General features: G+C 43.4%; 2 protein-coding genes and 1 long non-coding RNA gene across 5 annotated transcripts; 1 reads left to right on the forward strand and 2 right to left on the reverse strand.

Annotated features, from left to right (window-relative positions):
• Positions 1-993: 993 nt before the first annotated feature.
• Positions 994-5,574, forward strand: LOC127305341 (O-methyltransferase 1, chloroplastic). Of its 3 annotated transcripts, none has more exons than XM_051335751.1 (7): positions 994-1,325; positions 1,868-2,060; positions 2,134-2,254; positions 2,602-2,726; positions 4,473-4,601; positions 4,690-4,860; positions 5,317-5,574. In XM_051335751.1, the coding sequence occupies exons 1-7, from the start codon at positions 1,015-1,017 to the stop codon at positions 5,386-5,388; spliced, it is 1,122 nt and encodes a 373-aa protein (XP_051191711.1). In that variant the 5' UTR covers positions 994-1,014; the 3' UTR covers positions 5,389-5,574. The 3 variants fall into 3 exon arrangements, with proteins under 3 accessions (XP_051191711.1, XP_051191712.1, XP_051191713.1); XM_051335752.2 differs by having other exon boundaries at positions 1,009-1,325; positions 1,885-2,060; XM_051335753.2 differs by lacking the exon at positions 1,868-2,060 and having other exon boundaries at positions 1,009-1,325; positions 2,150-2,254.
• On the reverse strand, positions 5,315-14,906 carry LOC127305340 (UPF0481 protein At3g47200). The gene is made up of 2 exons (XM_051335750.2): positions 14,273-14,906; positions 5,315-9,464 (listed from the first exon to the last, which is right to left on the reverse strand). The coding sequence occupies exon 2, from the start codon at positions 9,416-9,418 to the stop codon at positions 7,754-7,756; it is 1,665 nt and encodes a 554-aa protein (XP_051191710.1). The 5' UTR covers positions 9,419-9,464; positions 14,273-14,906; the 3' UTR covers positions 5,315-7,753.
• Positions 14,907-18,006: 3,100 nt separating this feature from the next.
• On the reverse strand, positions 18,007-18,653 carry LOC139832210 (uncharacterized). Its single transcript, XR_011746910.1, has 2 exons — positions 18,344-18,653; positions 18,007-18,223 (listed from the first exon to the last, which is right to left on the reverse strand). It is a non-coding gene; the product is annotated as an uncharacterized lncRNA (long non-coding RNA).
• Between the last annotated feature and the right edge of the window lie 2,236 nt (positions 18,654-20,889).

The following is a 20,889-nucleotide window of genomic DNA, read 5'->3' on the forward strand; positions in this document are numbered from 1 at the left end:
GATAAATGGGCCTCCCCACTCAAACACGAGAAATCGCGCAACTTAGGCAACAGTTTAAACACAAAAGAAGGTCATCCCTACTACCTACCAACTGACGACCCCCCACTGAGTCACTGACACAATGGGATCACTCGCCCAAGGAGGGTAACATCGAGGATGTCATCGCAACATCGATCCACAGCTGCTGTAAATATGCGTATAATACGTATAATGGTTGCTGTAAATATATTTTAAAGTGCCAAATTAGCTCAGAAATATATACTACAAACTGTCCCCTATATAAGATAGGAACAACAGGTTATAGACATCTATTTATGTATTTCCTCGCTTCCTTCCTTCCCTGTCTCGCCCGTCTCACACTGGTCGCCTCGACTCCCTTGCACGCAACCCAACCCCACCATGACCGCCCCCTGTTCCGCGTAAGCTAGGGCGCTGCCCTTGCTCCCACGCATCGGCACCGTCGACTCCGCCCCGAGACGCAGCATCCCCTCCCCTAACGTGGCCTATCACGCCGCCCTTCTACACAACTAGGTCAAGTTCGAGGTCGGCCCGCTCCACCTGGGGGGGCCTCCCGATTCCGCCCTACGGCGTCCGAATCCGCTGAGCACCATCTTATTCCGGCATTTTGCGGTAGATTGTTATCCATTCCTTGCTGGATTAAGTCGAGGTTCATCGGAAATGGACTGAACTCCAACAAGTCTATCTGTGAAAGGTGTTTGCAGAGGTGAAATTTCCCCAACTGCCAATGTTGACCCTATACAGGGTATCGTATGTTTGGCTTTCAAAACGCCTCCGAAACTTACAAGGATCACAAACATGTGTTCACGATGCCTTTTAAAAAAAATTAAGGGTTGGCCGATTTTAAGGAGTCTGTTCTGGTCATTTTTCAAATAAAATGGAAATATCAGTTATTTTAAGGTTTAACTATTTTTAAGTTTATGTAATAACTAATAAGGCCATAAAAACTATTATAAGTTTTTTTTTTAGAATTCTAAGCGGTCTTCCAGAGATGATATGAGGGAGGGGAGTAGGGGACTGGCGGAGACCAGTCACGGCTGTAGGGCATGTGACGTCAGCCATGCTCGTGCTGCCGACGCTCGCCGCCCGGCCTCTCCGGCCGCCTCCGCATCTCGCTCTCCCTCCGCTCTCCTCCTCCTGGAACTGCCGAACGAAGAGGACGCTCTTGCAACCGGCCCCCTTCGCCGCCGGCGCCGACACCCCCCGGGGCCGCGGAGGCCCGCTCCCGGAACCGGAGCAGCGCGACCAGCTCCTCCTTGCCGCCCTCCACGCCGCTCGCCTCAGGGACGAGGAGTCACGCCGCCCAGGTTAGCCATATGCATCGCGTGTTCTGGCTTGCTTGAGTCAACGATTGTGTCGGTGTGGTACTACTGATTGGGTCACGAATTGGAGGGTTGCTTTTGCCACTATGTCCAGCTTGAATTTGCTTAGGATTGCAACTGGTTTCATTTTCGGCAAGACCAAATCCCACGAATAGTATGTTTCAGGGTCCAATTTATCCTTTTTGGAGTCATTATCCTACTAGATCTTTTTTGTTTGTGTCTGATCTTACATTTGCAGAGAAATTTGTGGGATCTTATATTATTTGTGTTCATGATGATGTACTGCAATGTCTCATTTTGTGCTCTCACATGATTACTTTGGTTTTACCTGTTCTAGTTGCATCTTGCATGGCCATTTGTTTTCCAAATTAGCTACAATGTCTCAGTCCCAGACAAGTGTAAAGCATGATAGAGTTGTTTGAATCTTGTTTTGCGAAGCTTAGATGATGATACCTAGAGAGTATTACTCTAGAATTTATTTTTAGTGACTAGTAATATGACTGTTTGCTAATTGTAATGTTTCATAGAAATTATGTGGTTGCAGATCCCCTTTTTATCGATCCATATGCTGCTGTGCTTCTTTCACTTGATGTGGCACATCAAGCTTCGGAACCTCTCGCCTTGCATTTAACGCCATGTGCAGACCATTATCGACTAACTACTAGATATGTTGATGATAAATTGCAAAATTTGATAACCAGTTCAGATAATTTTCGACAGGTACTGAAATTTAACTAACATTTATGCCAGTTGTTTTCCAGTCTACCTGAGGAGCAAGGCTTATTCCTTATAGATTGTTTTGTTGACAGATGGAATGGACACTCGTCCATATAGGCTGAGTTGGCCAAAGTTGTCTGTCGTGTACGATGTATCACCTGGAAGAGTCTTCAGTGCAGCAGCCCAGCAACTCAGAGGTGTGACTTGTAGTATCCTACGCAGTCCTGTTTTCGCCCTTCTGAGGAATGTCTTTGTTATCAAAGATGAACTTTTAATATTTCACTTGTCTGCTGAGTGCTAATTGTTCACATGTCTGAAACAGTAAGATGTATCTTATTCGAGGCTAACAGAAACATGTAATCATCAAAGCAGTATTTTCGTTACAGTGTTAGTGAATCTGTTTCTACTTCTTTACTTTTTGTAACTGTGGAGGACGAAAATAATAATGCTATATGTTATTTCCAAATTTGGATTTATTTCTGAGAGGCTGAGAATTGATGACCACTAGCTCCTGTAATTTTATTTACTTCTTGGATGATGACAGGGGCAGGAGCAAAAATACCCAGGAATTGTGTTTTGCTTCATACTCCTTTAGAGTCTCCTAATTTACAGGAGGGCTTGTGCAAAAATGGCTTCAACGGAAATAGGCCGAGCTTGTGGGTACTGCAGGTAATTAGCCTTACCATTCAGTTCAACCAAATCTCTGCTAATCTTTTTGTGCATTGTTCTTGCTAGTTTATTCTAGTTGGTTCAAGGGTGCTTACATATGAGCTATAGATTCAGCGGTGCATATTTTATGGATGCGGCACAATTATAGTGCGTTAGAATTAGTTTGTGGTATTTGAAGTTCAATAGCGGACATCACCTTTGAAGGACTAATTGCTGTGCTTACATATGAGCTATAGATTCAGCGGTGCATATTTTATGGATGCGGCACAATTATAGTGCGTTAGAATTAGTTTGTGGTATTTGAAGTTCAATAGCTGACATCACCTTTACAGGACTAATTGCTGTATCTTGATCCATGGATTATGTGTTCTCTTTTATTTGCATTCACAATAACCAGCATATTTATCGTAAGACATAGTTGCACAATTACCACTTGTTGCATGCTTCAGTTACCATCCATTGCATACCAGGTGTGTGCCAGGGTATGGAAAGGTAGTTGTCTTTGAGTAATGGCACGTTCCTGCATGTTCTTGCGGGTGCAGGGTACTAAGTGAAATTCTGCAATTGTCTTAGTTCCTCTGTTGTTTTAACTCGATTGTATATGTGTAGAGTAGAGTAGTAATATAGTGAAGATGAATATTAAATTCTCAAGAATCAAAGATAAGACTAGACATAACAAACAAACTAGAATCCAGCAAAAACTGACCATTCGATACACTGGATTACCTATTTTGTGCACTTCTCTAATACCTCCTCTCAGATCCGATTCAGTAACAAATCACTTCTTGATTTGTCCATAACTTCGAATCTGCAAAAAATGGGAATATAAAACGCAAGGCCTTGATTATTTGGCTAGTTTCAGCTGGTTTAATTGAAAAACTCGGAAACTTCATGCCTGGTCAAGATTTGGGTCTGAGCTTCTGGCTCTCAGCTGGTTAATTTCTCAGTGAAATTTTGGAAAATCTGGTTTTGTTGAATTCTGTGTCTACTACCGTAGCCATCATACACTATGCTTGGCCTACAACATGCTCACAGCTGTACACATGGGTACTAGAACCAACAAGCACACTCGTGGACAAACCCTGTCGTAATGCAGTACTAGATGGGTCATGTTTTATGTTTGGTCTGTAACATGGTGGGGGTGTTAATGATTTAAGGTGAAGGAGATGCTCCTGTACCCTCGTGACATGACACTTACTCAAAGATGGTGCAGCCGAAATGCAAGGGCAGGACTTGAGAGGACGGGGTACACAAGATAATAATTTGCTTAATCGATAATCAAATAGGGTCGGTCATTTCATAGCCAGCTTACATGCAAGGATGGAAAACACAGACAAGGTAAATATGTGTATGGAAAATAACAAACTTGGAAATATCCCTAACAGGTCTAAACATGCTATGTGTAAAGAATATATGGACTCGTATACCTGTTTTGTTGGGGCTGTGTGCGCTAGGGTCTGCTCCACTCCCTATAAAACTCTCTTACATATAATAAACCTTAACTGTCAGATCCATACCATGCTTCCAAGAAATCCCTGTTCAGCCATTTCCCAACCAAAATGTGCAAGCAGCGAGCAATACACCTTGTTAAGTTTTCCTTCCCTGATGACTATATGTCTACTGTATCAGATAATTTGATCTGCATTGGCAATTCTACATAAGCTTGAACGTGTTTGGCCTTTTGTTCAATATTAGAAAAGCTCTAGAAACTGCATTTCGTGTAACAAAATTGCCATGTCATTGCAGGGTTTACCTCTGTTCACTTCTTCAAGCTTGGAAAACCTTTTGCTCGTTATAAGCAATTTAGCAATGAAGGGGAGTATCTTGGTAGGAGAGTTGACACATTTTCCAGATTGGACAGCATCAGCAGACATGGTTGATTTAAGTCCTTACTATAAAACAACGTCTATATACTTGTACATTTGTTCATCAAATAACAGTGTTGTTATCCTACACTATGCAGGTCTCCGAGAAAGATAGACTCGAGAACCTTTTCTTTACCCAGGGTTTCCAGGTCAGCTTTGTTCACTATGAAAATGTTGCAAAGGATCTTGGCTTAGGTCTACCTCCTCCAAGGAAACAATGTGGCAGAGTCCTTTTGGTTGCTGAACAGCTGCGATTTTCAGATGCCCAGGTAATAAAACCAATGGGAGACACTAAACATCAATTTTGGCTTTGATAGTTTTGGGGATTGGCATGTGCTCAAATAGTTTAGAAGAAAGTCCATTTTTCGTTAGCACTCCTTATGTAAGTACTGCAAAGTTTTGATTTAAAAAGGTTTTTGATATATCATTCTAATAGTATAATTATCTCTAAAGCAAGATGTAAGTTTAGTGGTAGTCTTATTTCAGTTGATACTTGATAGTCTATGACATACATTGGTAGTGCCAGCACCCACATGTTAATGGTGCAACCTAACGGACCCAGTTATCTAGACCAAACTGCGCAAGGGCTTGAATAGACAAAATGAACTGAAAGAGAAGGATTGCACAATAGTCGAGTAATTGGGGACCTGATTGCTCACATTTACTTTTGTAGGCCATCCTTGCAAATTTGACCCCTGTTTTCTCTTGTTTGTATGGCTTAACAGATGGAGAGTTTCAGGACGCATTTTGAAAGAACAGAGGAGGATGCTGATGAAGAAGGATTCGAGGAACTTTAGTTCCGTACGTACACAGTGCATTTAAGATTTCGGAATGGTTTTGGATTGCTGATGAAGAAGGATGCGTTTTGTTTTCTTGAGTTAAAATTATGTCTAGTTCTAGTCTATGACATAAAGGGTTTTACTTCTAAAACACGCAAACGCCGCTCTCTCAGTGAATACAGGTTTCTTTGTCTTGGTGTTGCATGCTAGCTTGTCGAGTTGTTGAATTATTTTACTCTGACCAAGTTGAAGAAAGAAGTGCCACAATACTCTGATGTTGGACGTCGAGTATATTCCATTATTAATTGGCAGGTTATAGCCAGTCAGATTATAACCACTTCATTTTTTCCACATGATAATTAGGCCTCCACTTCCCCATCACTCTCATGAATCAATAACTTATCAATCGTGACTTACGCATCAATTTTTTTTGCATTAGCTTTGGCCAAATGTGAATCAGACAGAAACTTCACATCTGGTTTTGTTTGCCTCAGGACATCCTGAAGTGCTCGAACTTCCCCGGATGTTCTCATCCACTGGCAGTTCCATCTTGAAGCTATCATTGCTCCCGGTGGTCCTCCTTGAAGGAGGGTGCTGATTCCACTAAATCACCAGTTTCATCTTCATCTACTCCTCATTTCTTTATCCTCTTCATATCATCGATGTTTTGTGTTGTATTCATTAAATCATTATCGATAGTATTACCGGTTTAGTTCTCTACCAAGAAAAGCTATGTAGCAACGCTGCCTCCTTGACCGACCAGAACCGCCGGCGCAGTGTTGGTATCTATATTACCATCACTAGATATCAACCGCTTCCTCAGGCCACATGGAAGGCAGCCAAGATCATCTAGGTCCTTGTGTCATAGGTTCATGTCTTCATCTTCATCAACTCTTGGTTCACCGCGAACCCTTCCTCTTCCTCTACCCTCACATCCACCTCTTTTGCTAATGTGGCTGCCTTCGGCCCTTGGTGGTAAAGTCTCAAGAGGCCATAGCATCTAGCCTTCCCACCCGCACCCTTGCACGACATGAACTCCATCACCACATTCCTCAACCAAGTTTGGTGATTTCTCATATAAGACCAGATACTTTTTCTTCCCCTTTAGGACTAAAGGAACAAACTGAAAAAAGGTTTACTGATATCCAGAAAGACTTGTGATGCAGGTATTTTTCAGGATTAATCCTACCCTCATTCACAATAACCGTGAAAGTTGGATCCCCAAATTTCTTTGCTACCTTTTCAGACAATTCCTTCTTCCTCATTAGGTCATCTGGCAATCCCTGGATACATGCCCACATTGGGATCTTATCAAGCTTATACTCCTGAACATGACAATGACCACAATCAATTACCCTATTCCAAATTTCCAATCGCCAAGGCGCTGAAATTGGACTAGGAACAAGTTTGAACCGATCACCTTGAAGGTAACATCCTGCGCACATGCCTAGGCATTACACATCTATTTGAATAGTGCCGTGTGACTAAAAGGTTTGGTCGTGTGGACTTCGAAAATCCCCAACCATCTGACCTCCTTGATCAGTCCATCAAGCTCCTCCGAGAAATCTAGATCCTCTTTTCCATGAAGGCTCAGGCCCTCAAATTTATCCTCAAAACTGAGATCAGCCATGGTGTTCTTCCCACCTCTCCCAGTATTCGGCAATGAACTCCCGTCGCCCCCTTTCCCGCCACTGGATCAGCCGTGCAACCTCGCTCTGGGGAGCGTAGGGAACAGTGGAGAGAGATGTCAGCCGAAGATCCTCACTCTGAGAGCGTAACCACGTCAATCAAGGTGATTTTGGATTTTTGGTAACTCATGTGGCACACTGATAGAGGAAGACGAAATCCTAGAAAAACCCTAGGGGTCATTTGGTCTTCTTTTGTCTGGCGTGTTTGTTATTAAGATGGCAACCTTAATGCTGAGTGCTTGTATTGTCATGGTTAATTGTTTCATGGAAACACAGTAACACGCATGTCCGGTTTTCCTTGTGGGATGGCAAAGAACCTTTAACTGTGATATATTACTTTTATACTCTACCTAGACCGTCACTGAGGATCTGCAGCGTGCCAAAGCGCGCCTATGGTTCTAGTTCGAATGAATGGTCCATATCAGCATGGAATCAGGCAACACACCAGTAGTAGAGCGTATTGGGAGATACGCTCCCAACCACAAACATAACCACACACCAATATTGCAAGTATATGATCTGCCAAAACATCTGTATCTATATGGCAAATCAGCTCACAGTAACAAATGACTTTCACAAATTCTGTTGAATCGGCTGATGCGACACTCGGAAGCAATTTAGCGAGATTTTCTAAAAAAACACCAAAAGGATATATATATATATATATCTTTCGGCGGGTTGGAGAAACTAGCCGCTTAATTAGTATCTGTTGTCTGATCCAAATAGGCAAGCAAGGCTAGAAGTGATTGGATAACGGTGCAGATAAGAACAACAGCTGCTGCTACTACCGCTAAGGCCAACCATGGATTTCTGAGATGGTTATGCCACAACCAGGCCATCCATCTATTTATACGATTCTGATAATAATCTTCCATCATAAGGCAAACCGATTTAAGATAGTGCGCACTATTCTGATCAAAGTCCACATTCTTACCCAGCTTACTGAAAAGAGTTGACACTTCTTCATCGGTGCGCATGTGGTTCATGATTATTCCTTTGCGAGCAAGCAGTGCAACATCACGGGGTGTACTAACAAGCTGGGAAATAAATGCAATGTATGCAGTTAGATCATTTCCATACTGCGAGCATGTTTGCTCAAATGCAACTAAGTTCCTGAAGAGGCAAGCGGTGTTTTCATCAATAAGCAAGCATGGAATTTCGACCTGTCCTTTGTTAAAACTTATGTCCAGAAGAGAATGCTGGTTATGCTCGGTTTGCACTTTCCTTGTAAACTCAATTCCAGCTTCATGATACTGTTCTGCTCGTCGCCATCGACTCAGTGTCTGACAAGAACTTACATGAGACGCCTGCTGATATCTGTAGCCACTTAGTTCGGGATGTCTGGACCAGAAAATAGTGAGACGATTTGACCATCTGTTTCCAACTTGACAATGCTTCTCTGGTTGAATCCTTCGTTGAGGGCGGAAATACATATGACACAACTGGAGCAAGTGATCAAAGTCTTTCTGCCCATCAAATTCTCGAGCCACTGTTGTGTACTTCTGAACATTGAGTTCTAAATATTTACAGACCTTTTCCGTAAGTAGATCTGGAGCTTCTTCTCCCACAAGTAACCCATATATGCTCTTCAGAACAGAAAATGGTAACTGGTTCTCAAGAAGTAGTAGGTCACGAAATATTTCGCTATGATGCCATGCAAATACCGAGTCATGTTTGGGCTGGTCAGGATCCTTCTGGTCATAGCATTGTTCGCCTGAACTAATATGGCGAAGTTCCACGCCTTCTGTTGAACACAAATTGGACGATGTCCTGGCACTCATACTTTCAGTACTTGCTCCCTTATGAAATGTATGCTCCATAATCCCCCCCTGTTTTGCTATTGTGTGTTGAAGTGGTTCTCTGCCCTGATAATTACTATCAGTTGTATTTTCTTCCTTAACGCACCAATCTAAACCATTTGTTGCACCGAGATAAACAAGTAGAAAGCATCCATCGAGCATGAGCATTCGCAGGAAAATGTCACTTTCCAGCGAAACTTCCTGAGAGTAGCAACTCCTTGCCTGCTTCTCCAAACTTTCCATGACTGTTAGATAGAACTCCAACTTTTTTCTGTAGTTTAGTTTAAGAACGTAATCTAGGCAGTTCCATTTTACTTTCTCCATAAACAGCAGGGAAGAATTTCCATGGTAATAAGGACCGATGGACAGAACTTTTGGTTCGTAAGATAACTTGTCAACTTGTTTAATGTTTTTCGGAACTCGGAAAATCATACACAGTTTTCTTCGCTGGTCGTGTTCTTTGTAGATTGATCGGTAATAACTTAGCTTCCTTTCCATCAAATTCGCCAATTCATCGATGTTCATAGCTTTTGCTCTACTCATCTCACCTTGAGCCGTCATTAATTACTCAGTAACATGACACTAATGGATGATAGATAGCAGGGAGCTGAGAACAGTAAAGAAACATAGTAAGAGCAATATTACTAACTAATGTTCGCAAAGTAAAACCATGTAGTAAGGATAACAGTCTGCTTCATACAAAGCTAAGTATCTCAGGTAACTTTGGAAACATATTTCATAAGCCTGCTGTTAAGGGAAAAAATAAAACCACTGCAGATTTTAACAATCCAATGGCTAGATCCTACATTCTACTATACATTATACAATCATCTATTATATTATAAAGTAGTAAAAAAGCAATGGCTTGGATTAGCTAGACATAAGAAACACAAAAAGGAATGGCTAGATTCATTGCAGAAGTCCAGGGACGTAGACTATATTGAAAATCAATTCCTATCCAATACGGATTAGTCATATGATTTCGGAGGAGGGTATCAAGCAATATGAAAATATTAAATTGGTCCTTCACACGATATTTCATCCACGTAAAAATTACAAGAATGAGCAGGTAGAATAATTATAAGAACATCAATCATCCACATGTTCCGTGCATGAATTATTTGCATACAGCCTTTATATGAGCTCCATGTATCAAAATTTGGAATTGATTCTATCAGAATACAGTACTCTCAGTTTGATACACATATATTTCAACATATACTGGGAATAAAATAAAGTTATTACTTTTTTCATTTCATACCATGCAAGTATCAACATGGTTCGAGTAGAAGCTAAAACCTAAAAGGATTTCGACAGCAAGAGACTGGGGTTAAGCTGAGGCATATACATGAATTGGCGGTCAGTGGTGAATTTTTACAAGCTGGAAAAATGGAGGAGCAATAAAGTACAGTATGATTTGAAAGTCTATGGTTTCTTATCACAGGCCACAGACAAGACTGATACTGGACTTCAGTTGTCGCACATACTAATACATTTGGGGACATATTTCTACTTATACAGGTCATCTCCAACGCCCCCCCCCCCCCCCTCCCCCATCGCGACGTTAGCTGTCGTCCGCTGCAGCTTAAAACGAGGTCCAATGGTCCCCTGCATCTGCACCTCGCTCTGCGGACGTGCACGTTCTGGAGGGCCGGGTTTGCGGTAGCGCGGATAGGCCTCAAGTCCGTGGCGCATGGCTATTTGTCCGCCCAGGGCCCTCTAGCAGGTCAAACAAGCAACTACCACCTCTTTCCCAGTTTCCACCCCCGACGCGCCCCTCCATCGCCCCTCCACCTTCACTGGCCGATTTGGCCACCATTTAGCCGCCCTTCCGTGCGACTCTCATCTGCCACCCTTGCCGGAGTTGGCGGTGACCTAGCCGGCGCGGTAGAGCACTTCGCCAAGCTCAGCGCACCCCTGTGGTCCGTGCTGCCCGCAACCTATTCGACCAAACCCCTAGCCGTTCGTCAAGGTAACCTCCATTTACAAGGTGAGGTGCTTTCGTCGATGTTTTCAGATGTCAAGGGATCTGTTTCTGAAGATCATGCACGTCGTGAGGTGCTACGATGACTACTTCAATTTAAAGGAGGATGCCACACGTAAACTTGGCTTCACTTCATACCGTAAATGCATTGTGGCCATTAGGATGCTAGCATATGGAGTTGCTAGTGACCTAGTGGACGAGTACATCCGCATGAACGAGTTAGGTTGCCTTGAAGCAATGTACATGTTCCGCAAGGTTGTGGTTGCTATTTTTACATAAGTAACCAACTGTTGCTGACACTGCCTTAATATTGTCAATCAATGCAATAAGAGGGTTTTCTAAACAAAAATATTCTTATTTTGATACAAGAAGAATCGACACAAGAAAAGGCTTTTTTAATTTTGTTATGATGCCGAAAAGAGGATTAAGAAGACCTGCAATTCCTCTGAAAAGGAAGAAATTCTTTTATTGTTCTCGCCTTTGCCTTGGATTTGATTCTCTTTTTGGGTGGCAACGTTAGTACCATGGCCACACAGAAGGTTGCACAATCATACTTGAGGCTATGGCATCTCAAGATCTTTGGATTAGCACTCATTCTTTGGCATGGTAGGCTCGAACAATGATAATAGTGTGCTTTAGCAATCTTCGGTGTTGATACGTCTTGCTTAAGGTCATGCTCCACCGGTCCAACATGAGGTCAATGGCTACCTCTATGACAAAGGATACTATCTAGCTGATGGTATATATTCTCCATATGGTCCACACTTATGAAGACAATCTGCTTGCCTGCAAACTAGGCCAAGACAGTGTTTGCTATAGAGCAAGAAGCCTGTAGGAAGGATATGGAGCGGGCATTTGGGATGCTGCAATCACGTTGGGCTATAGTTTGGCACCCTGCTAGAACTTGAAGCCATGAGACTATGTGGGAGGTCATGACTGCTTGTGTGATCATATATAACATGATCGTGGAGGATGAGCGCGATGGAAGCTTGTTTGACGAAGGCTAGGAATCCCAACGTAAGAATGTTGCGCCCTAGCCCGACCCCCAGCTGACTTGGTCGATTTCCTAGCCGTGCAACATGAGATGCGTGACAAGGCAACTCACATCAGCCTCAACACATGTGAAATCATCTTGGAAATAACCACTCCCTTCAATTCATATTACTTGCCACTAGTATGGATGTACCTATAACTAAAATATCTAGGTGCATCCATACTAGTGGCAATTAATATGAATAAGAGGGAATAATACTCTTGTGTTTATTTGATTTTCATTCTAATTATCATCATTTGTGTAAAACTATGTTCTATGATATTTTGTATTTGTTTTATGAATTTGGATGCTATGATTGTGTAATAATTTTGTGTTTCACCTTTTTTCGCAATCAAAATTTGTAAAAGTAGATAAAAAACACTAAAATATGTGATGCCGCAGATATTTGGGGGTCACCGTTGGGGCTGCTGCCACCCGCATCTAGACCGCGTTCTAATTCATGTCCATGGGCCGCCGCATCCGGATCCAGGCGGACCGAAAAGCGGTCCCAAATGAGGGGCCCTTGCAGATGCCCTAATATTGTTCTCTTGGGACTTACGCTTTATACAATATTATTAATCTGTATTTTAAATGATATCCAATATTAATGTACGGGTGAATTAGTACAATACTTTTAGCACATGGGCTGATGACTTGATTTTTCTGCCATGGTATTTGCTCTCTATTCTGCATCGAAGTCTTCTACAATTTTAGAAACACACGATAAGATATAACAAACACAAAAATATATAAGACACATAAAAATGTATATCCCCTGCCCAAAAACATAACAATACATTTGAAATGCCTAGCCATCATTATGCGCGGAACATACCGTAGTTTGTTTTCCCGATAAAGAGAATATATTAATATCGCGAAGAGATCAATTACACATAGCTTATACGCAAACAAGATGTCCAAAGACATCAAGAATGCACACGGCCAAGAAAAAAGTAAAAGCAGAGAAAACAAAGATCACACCGCGGTGATGATACACTCACAATAGAAGCACTCTAACCACCACCGAACGCAACAAAAGGGCTACAACAACGTCTCTAAGAAGAAAACAATGCACAAGATTTGTTGTTGCCTGATCGATGATCTTAGGTTTTCACCCTGAAAAAAGTTCAAGTCCACAAAACAATGTCTTCAGCAAGGTCATTGTTAGGTACAACCAATAAAGAGCATACCTTGGGTTTTCAACCTGAAAAACGCGACTCGGTACTCGAGGAGCACCACCACAAATATTGTCCTCCTATGCTACCACCCCCTCTTGCCGAGGCCATTGGTACAAGTCACCAAACACCCGACACATGGGAAGAGCCTGTGCAACACTGTATTCATTGCAACCAATATACCTCTCACTCATAACTTTAAAACTCCCAATCGTAGCCACCATGAATTTCTCAACCTCTGTCAATATCGTGGGAATTTCTAATCTAGATATCTACTGGTTCTAGGGCTGGGGGGGGGGGGGGGTTAGAGTAGATGAGCAAGCCGATCCTCCGCATCCAGACCCTCGTGGTTCTACGGAACTGCAGTCTAATTCCACATCGAGCTTACAAGCCAACCCTCCAACGTAACCAACCAAAGGACTAAATACCCACTTGCACGGTCGCCGTCTTCCACTAGCTCATCCAGGCTAGATCGGTGAACCGACCAGTGTCTTCTTCCTTCTCGTGGGCTTTGGTTTGGGCCCAAGGCCAATTCCTTCTCCTTCATTAGCGGCAGGATTAGTACAAGATTTAGGTGTAGGATGGTCGCTGACACTACCTTCTGTTATAAACCCATTAGTAATACCGACCTGTAGTCGCCCATACCTAGTTTCCAAGTAATATGGATATAAACCCATTAGTAATATGACTTGCGATGTCAAGTACTAATATAAGTATATGAGACAAATCTAGCTACTCTGATTCATGTTACTTGATATTAAATGTATCTAGACACATTTTAATTTTTTAACTATAGATACATTTATTTTAGTGACAAGTAATATGGATCGAATGGAGTATCAGAATTTCATACGATGCCTATTAGTTCGTTTACGTAATCCAGCATCTGCATTTTACAGATAACGTTATTGGTGAAATCCACTTCACGGAACAATGAAAGACATACCAAGCATAGTATTTGGTCATACTTTTAATCCACCAATGTACTATGTTCACGTCATATCAGTTGCACTCACTTTCCGCAAAAACACAATGCCCTAATCTGAGCAGAACATGAAAATATCGCACCATTCATCAGACTGATGAATTATACGTGTTACAAGAGGTTCGAATCCGATCCGAGGCCAACGAAAAAACAAAATTAATCTGAAATGAAAACAACCGATGTTTTTTTCTTTTGAAAAACTCAAGGAGCAATAGATAGGCGTAGAAATTTTCATTACCGTCTGAATTATCTCGGGAGCAACAGGTGAGATCGAAGCAGGACTAATTTTCTGCCGCACCAAAGCCGATCTCCATCGCAATTCGACGGCCGAGTTTCATTGGAGAAATTGGTTGAAGAAAGGTACAAACCGGGAGAGGGTGAGGAATAAAGGCTTCCTTTCTTCCGAGGAATATATCACAACTGGCAGACGCCTACACATGCAGGCCTCACATACGCCTACTCACGCAACATTTTTCCTAATAATAGAAGAGAGATCCGCGTTGCTAAAATTAGGTGCAACCACATTGAAGAAATTCCTACGGTCAACACATTCCACATATATCTCCTCCAAGGTCGTGGTGACCGGTGGGCAACGCCCAAAACGCGAAATTTTGGTCTGATAGATGGCCCTAGCAACGATCTCGGTCCGTGCCAACGACTATGACGTCACCTGCAATCCATGAACATGTACTTCAGCAGGCTAATTCAAAAACGCCACCTGTCGTCAGATACACCATGGCCGGGCATTAAAAACCGAGAAGAGGGTTGGAGGGGGCAACGCTGGCCGGTAGGCTCGAGCTCGGCATTACGAGATCTGAAGCCATGGGAGCCTAGGAGATGGAGCGGTAGGCTAAGATTTGGCCCCTTAATTAGCTACATACAGGATTTGACATGATGTTAATTGCTAACAGAATAGGAAAGAAACAATCTGATTTAATCTATATATGGAAATAAGGAAAGAAATGATCTGATTTGATCTACGCCCTAATGAGGAGAGAGATAGGATGTATGCCAAATAGTTGAACGGTGCTTATTCTTCCAGCAATCAGAGGGGAATCGGTATTATGGCATATTTGTGCATATTATACGATTTGGTAAAATGGTCTAAAAATATATGCTTGACGAAATCTTCGACCGACAGCCTGTTCTTCCTTTTTATATAAGTAGAGAAGTAGAGATAAAAATAGAGAGCAGAGATAAAGAAAGCGGGATGAAAGCCTATTTCAAGGAGGAGGGCACGTTCAAGAAGAATCCATCTAGACTCAGAATCTACTCAAGCTTATAAGCCATCGACTTTGTAATCGACCTATTTATCATATAATGAATTATAGAAGGAGTAGGAATCCCCACCAGATACGTGATCGATGAGCAGTTAGGCGGAACTCCCTTCGCTCCCGTGCGGCGGCGCCCGCGCCGCACCGGGGCATCCGTCTTCCCTCTCCTCGAGCCCTCCCACACCTCCCCCTCCCCCTGCCGCCGCCGCCGGGAACATCGCTGGGAAAAGCATGGGCGGCGCGGCGGCGGCGGATCTTCATGGATGTCGATCAGGGACGCGGTGGCGGCGCCCACCACGGCGGTTCCAGCGACGGTGATGTTGGCTGCGGCGACTAGGGCGTCGCGGCACGCTCATGGTCATGGGCATGGCGGACGACATGTGGCGGCGGCATGCTGACGGGTCCAATCTGGGCTCATATGGGCTGGGCGTGTCAGCACAACTTCTCCTGTTGTTTGGCTAGCTCGACGGTGGCATGCTGCAGCGATCTTGGTCATGCGGCTTAGCCCGCATCACGTGGACACCGGGGCAGCGGCCTCGGGCATGGAGGTGGAGGTCTCCTCGCCGGAGGAGGTCGGCCAGTTGTCGACTAGCTGTGGCGGATCTCGGGATTCCACACTAGTCTTCGAGCCGAGTTGGGAGACGTGGTTGCTGGTGAAAACCGAGCTCCATCTCCGGGCACAGCGGATGGATGGTGGCGTGGGGGCCTGGCGTGACGCGAAGCTTTTCCTTCTTGTCGACCTGAATAAAGGCGGCGGTCCTAGGGTCTCTCTTGGGCGAAGATGAAGACCTACCGGAGGCCTGCCCTTCATGATCTGGCCGGAGTGTTGAGTTCCGGAAGGCGCCGCCGGCGAATGTAACAGTGTTTCTATTGCCTGGAGTTTGCTGGATCGGTGGTATTCGGTCGTGCACGTCCATGCTTTTATTCCGACCGTTTGGTCTTGGAGGGTGCTGTGCGAAGCTCTTTTCTGTATTGACACCAAGTGACAACTGATCCATGGTGAAGTCAGAAGAAGAGAATATCATGAAGGCCGGATTTGGAGGACTAGCTAATGGAGGTTGAAGTCTTTGCGCTGTTGAGTGGTTTGCTTGGTGTTCCGGACTTTGCAACAGTGGTATGAAAGTGGGGGCGGCAACACATGTGAAGTTCGGAGTCTTACCTTTCAGGGTGAAAACCCAAGGTCTGGCCTTAACTGGTTGTGCTTGGCAATGTCCTTGTTGAAGGCATTGTTTTGAGAGCGGAGACTATCTTCAGGGTAAAAACCTAAGATCTTTGATTGGGCGACAACGGCGCTGGTGCATTGTCCTCTTCTTGGAGGCGTTGCTTTTGAAGAGTCTGAATTTCAGGTGGTGTCTTGGTGGTGGATGTATTACTGTTGCTAGGGCTGAGATACTGTAGCGGGACTTTTTTTTTTTTTTTTCTTTCTCTTTTTTGGCTGTGTGCATCCGTAATGTTATTAGGACATTGTGTTGTTGCAGAGGGATAGGTGTAATTGGTATCTTCTGATATTAATATATTCCCTTTATCGAAAAAAGGAATCCCCACCGGTACTCGAACCTGGGTAACATCAATATCGTTGCCAATCCCGTCCTAGAAATTCCACATCCCCTTGGTCCTCTCTCTCTCTCTCTCTCTCTCTCTCTCTCTCTCTCTCTCTCTCTCTCTCTCTTAAGCCACCCTCGATGGCTATTACTGTGACGAAACCACGGCAAGTGATTTCATATGGAATCACTTAGTCGCTTTTCCTAAACTTGAATGGTTGATTTCTGATTATATTCCCAAGTGGGAGGAGTGGTTTCCACTTGAGGGAGAAGAAGTTGCTGGTGATGAATGTGGAGAGAATGAAGCTACTAAGATGCGAAAAGAGCATACCTAGTCTACAAGGTTGCAATTGCTGCCTCGTTGGGCGAACTTTGGATTTCAGGGTTGCCTGAAGCTTAAGGCTCTCCCGTGATAGATTGGAGAGGACGTAGCCAACTTTGACGAAGCTCCAATTATTTGGAACAAAAAACTTGAAGGCCGTGGACAACTTCCCACTGATTTCTGAGCTCGTTAACACTGCGAAATGTGATGGCCTGGAGAGGCTCTCCCGTGATAGATTGGAGAGGACGCAGCCAGCTTTGACGAAGCTCAAATTATTTGGAACAAAAAACTTGAAGGCCATGGACAACTTCCCACTTCTTTCTGAGCTCCTTAACATTGCGAAATGTGATGGCCTGGAGAGGGTCTCCAACCTCCCACAAGTAACAAAACTGTGTGTACAAGGTTGTCAAAACTTAAGGCATGTTTGTTGGGTTGGGCAGTTTGCAGCAGCTAGGGCTGGGTGAGGATATGCAAGAAATCTCTTCCCACTTGGTACTCGGGCTTCAAAAGCAGCGCACAACATGCACTAGATGCTTTTACATCTAATTTTGTTTTCATTTTCTCGAGGATGACAATTGTATTTTCTCACCGCACATATCTTCATTGTGTTGTTTGCAAATTCCTGTTTGTTTACAAAATTGTTTACCCTGAATTGTTTATGCTGATTTTTTTACTGTGAATTGTTCAAAAAAAAAATCTTCACAAAATTGTTTACGCTGAATTTGCATATATGCGGTATCTGTTTGTTTGGGCTGACCCTGTGCAGATCATGTACTTGCACATGCCGCCGCAACACGCGTGGGGTGCATGACATGCTCCGCATAGATACATGATATGAAGTAAAGAGTTGGGAAATATGATCATCAGTTCATCATATACATTTGTTCCAGCGACAATTAAGCTCAGAACTGGCACAACTAATTATTATAAGAAAGGGGTGTTACATCACTTGTTTCAGCCGCGGGACGGGGGGAGGCGTGGAGGAAGGAAGTACCCTTGCGCGGGGAACAAGATCTTGTCTTCCGTGGTAGCTCGAGCGCTCCCACCGTACCCTAGCAGACATCAGAGGGCAAGGGTCAAGAGCTAGCGCAGGTACAAGAAGGTTTGCAAATGTAATTAAGTAGACTCGCTCGCTTGGCTTGGAACTAAGTGGCAGGCAATGCAATACTCACCTGTTCCAGATACTATGCTCGGTTTGGCAGCTGGAACTGTGGAAGCCACAGGAGCGGCCAACGGGATACGCCCGGCCGAGGCGCCAGGGCTGGTGGAGCCGACGACTCCAACCAGTATCATGGCGCAGACGACGAGAGCTTTCAGAGACATGATGATTCTTTCTTTTTTGATATGGTGATTCTTTGTTCGTGCGTCGTCGTATCACAGCAGCTTGACGCATTATATAGCCAGCCACCACGGATCGGGGATGGCAAAAAAGCGAAGCAATACGTACTGAGCAATTGCGCACATGAACGAACGTGGGCGTCCTCATCGGTAGATTCCCGACTGCCAAATAATTTGGTCTGTTCGGCCGGTACTTACGTGCATGCCTGCCCTATACCGTGCAAAACTACGCCGTCGCTTTGAAGTCGTGAGATAGCTGACTGTAGGAACTAAATACACTCCTACTGGTAGTATCAAAGGTTAATAAAGGGCCTGTTTGAACCAAAGAAATTTGAAAACAAACGAAGAGGAAAAACACATGAATAGTATGTCATGACTCATAGTTGTCATAGAAATTAGTTTTAGAAGTTGTTTGATTGTGCCACACAAAAGAACGCAGAAAATTTCTATAAAGATTGAGTACATGCCATAGTTGTCATACAAATAAAGGAATTTTTTTCAAGATGAGGTCTAACTTCCTACTAGAAATCCTATAAAATTGAGTATAGTAAAGCAATCTATTGAAACTTCAAGGGTTCGTCCCGTACTTGCGTGTGTGCCTGCTTGCTCTATACCGTGCAAAACTATGTGTCGCTTTAAATCCGTGGGATAGCTTACCATCGGAACTGAGTACACTCATACTGATAACATTAAAGGCATGTTTAATAATATAGCTAGCAGCTAGCTATAAGATTTTTTTTTTTGCAAAGAAGATACTGTATTACTGAAGCGATCTTACAGAAAATTCCAGGTAAACAAAAAAAAAAATACACAGAAGGCCCTCCTGAACTCCGTCGTCGTCGCTGGTCACCGCGATGAGAAGACGGCATGGCCCGCTGCCCAAGCTCCACTTTACGCCTTGGAATCGGAGCCCTCCCGAGACAGCTAGCTATAAGATATTGGCATGTCATTTGTAGCTAATCTTATGACTAATGTGTATGATCATTAGGTAGAACGATATACGAGTATTACTTTACCTGCTTTTTGTCTTTTTACAATATTTTTTTTTACCGTTTATCCTAACATTTGTGACACGGGTTTCCATTTCTCAATTATTCTCTTGCATTTTGTTCCATCAATTTTTGCTCGAAATTGCATAGTCTTCCTCTGGAATCCACGCTTAATATACTAAGATAGAAAGCAAGTCATGTGCAAGAAAGGACCCGGTGGTACAACAAAAACGCAAAAAATGGGGCGCACAATACGATCACCTTACATACAACGATATTTACGGATTATTCTGTGATAGGATCTTGGTCTTTATGAATTGAAGAGGTAACCGTTGGAATTATTCCGTATCAAAGATTGGGCGGTTCAAACATAATCATAATGATGAGTGAAACTGACACGTCTCGTGTAAAAATTTGTTTGCATGTATGTAACATCGGTTGCAACATTTTTCGCATCGTGCGTAAAAGTTATAATGATGAGAAAAAACAACAACGTATGCAAAAAAATCACTATTTGGTTCCACATTGCAATATTATGGTTTAACTAACCAATGTCACTTACCAAATGAAATCAAGATTTCACTTCTGGTCCTTTTGGCCGATGATGGACGGTTTCCATGAAGCGGTCGCTAAAGGGTGGTTTGCTCTAGAAGAACAAACATGATCCTTTCGATGAACTAAGTAATCGTTTGAGATCAACTACTTGGGTTGTCACACGATGGAGTCAAAGGCGCTTGGGTAATGTCAAGGAACATATCCTCATGGCTAATGAAGTTATCTTCCAGTTGCACAAGGTGATGGTCCGTAGGCAACTCAATGTTGATGAAAGTTTGCTGCAGGGTTGGCCAAAGAAGAAGATCCTCGGGTTGGCGTTGCTCAAACGCACAATCGCACAACAGAGATCACGAATTTCTTGGTTGAAAGAGGGTGACGCTAACACAACATTTTTCACCTCCATGCCAGCGCTAGAAGAAGGAGGAATCACATATTCAGATTGGGAAGATAGGGACTTACGGTGACATAGCCTGCATCGATATGTGAGGTGGTGACAACACACTTCCAAAACCTGATGGGAACGCCAATGGTGAGAGGTAACACACTGATACTAGATGCTCTTGGGGTAACCCCAGATCTGGGTCTTCTGCATCAGATGATGGCGGAAACCGACGTCATTAACCTTGTTGAGGGCATTGTTTTTGGAGCAGCAGTTGACTAGAATGGTCTGGAGGTGGACCAGTGGAGCGGCGTGTTCCTACTGCGTCCATTGACGATTTATTGAGTGAAGTAAACCTTAACCTAAACCCTAAGACCATAATAAATCACGAACTCAGAACCCTAGTCAAATACGTAAACAAAATCAACATGTGATGATTTCGAGGGTTTAGAACGTT

Source organism: Lolium perenne, chromosome 6 (assembly GCF_019359855.2).
Source record: "Lolium perenne isolate Kyuss_39 chromosome 6, Kyuss_2.0, whole genome shotgun sequence".
NCBI lineage: Eukaryota > Viridiplantae > Streptophyta > Magnoliopsida > Poales > Poaceae > Lolium > Lolium perenne.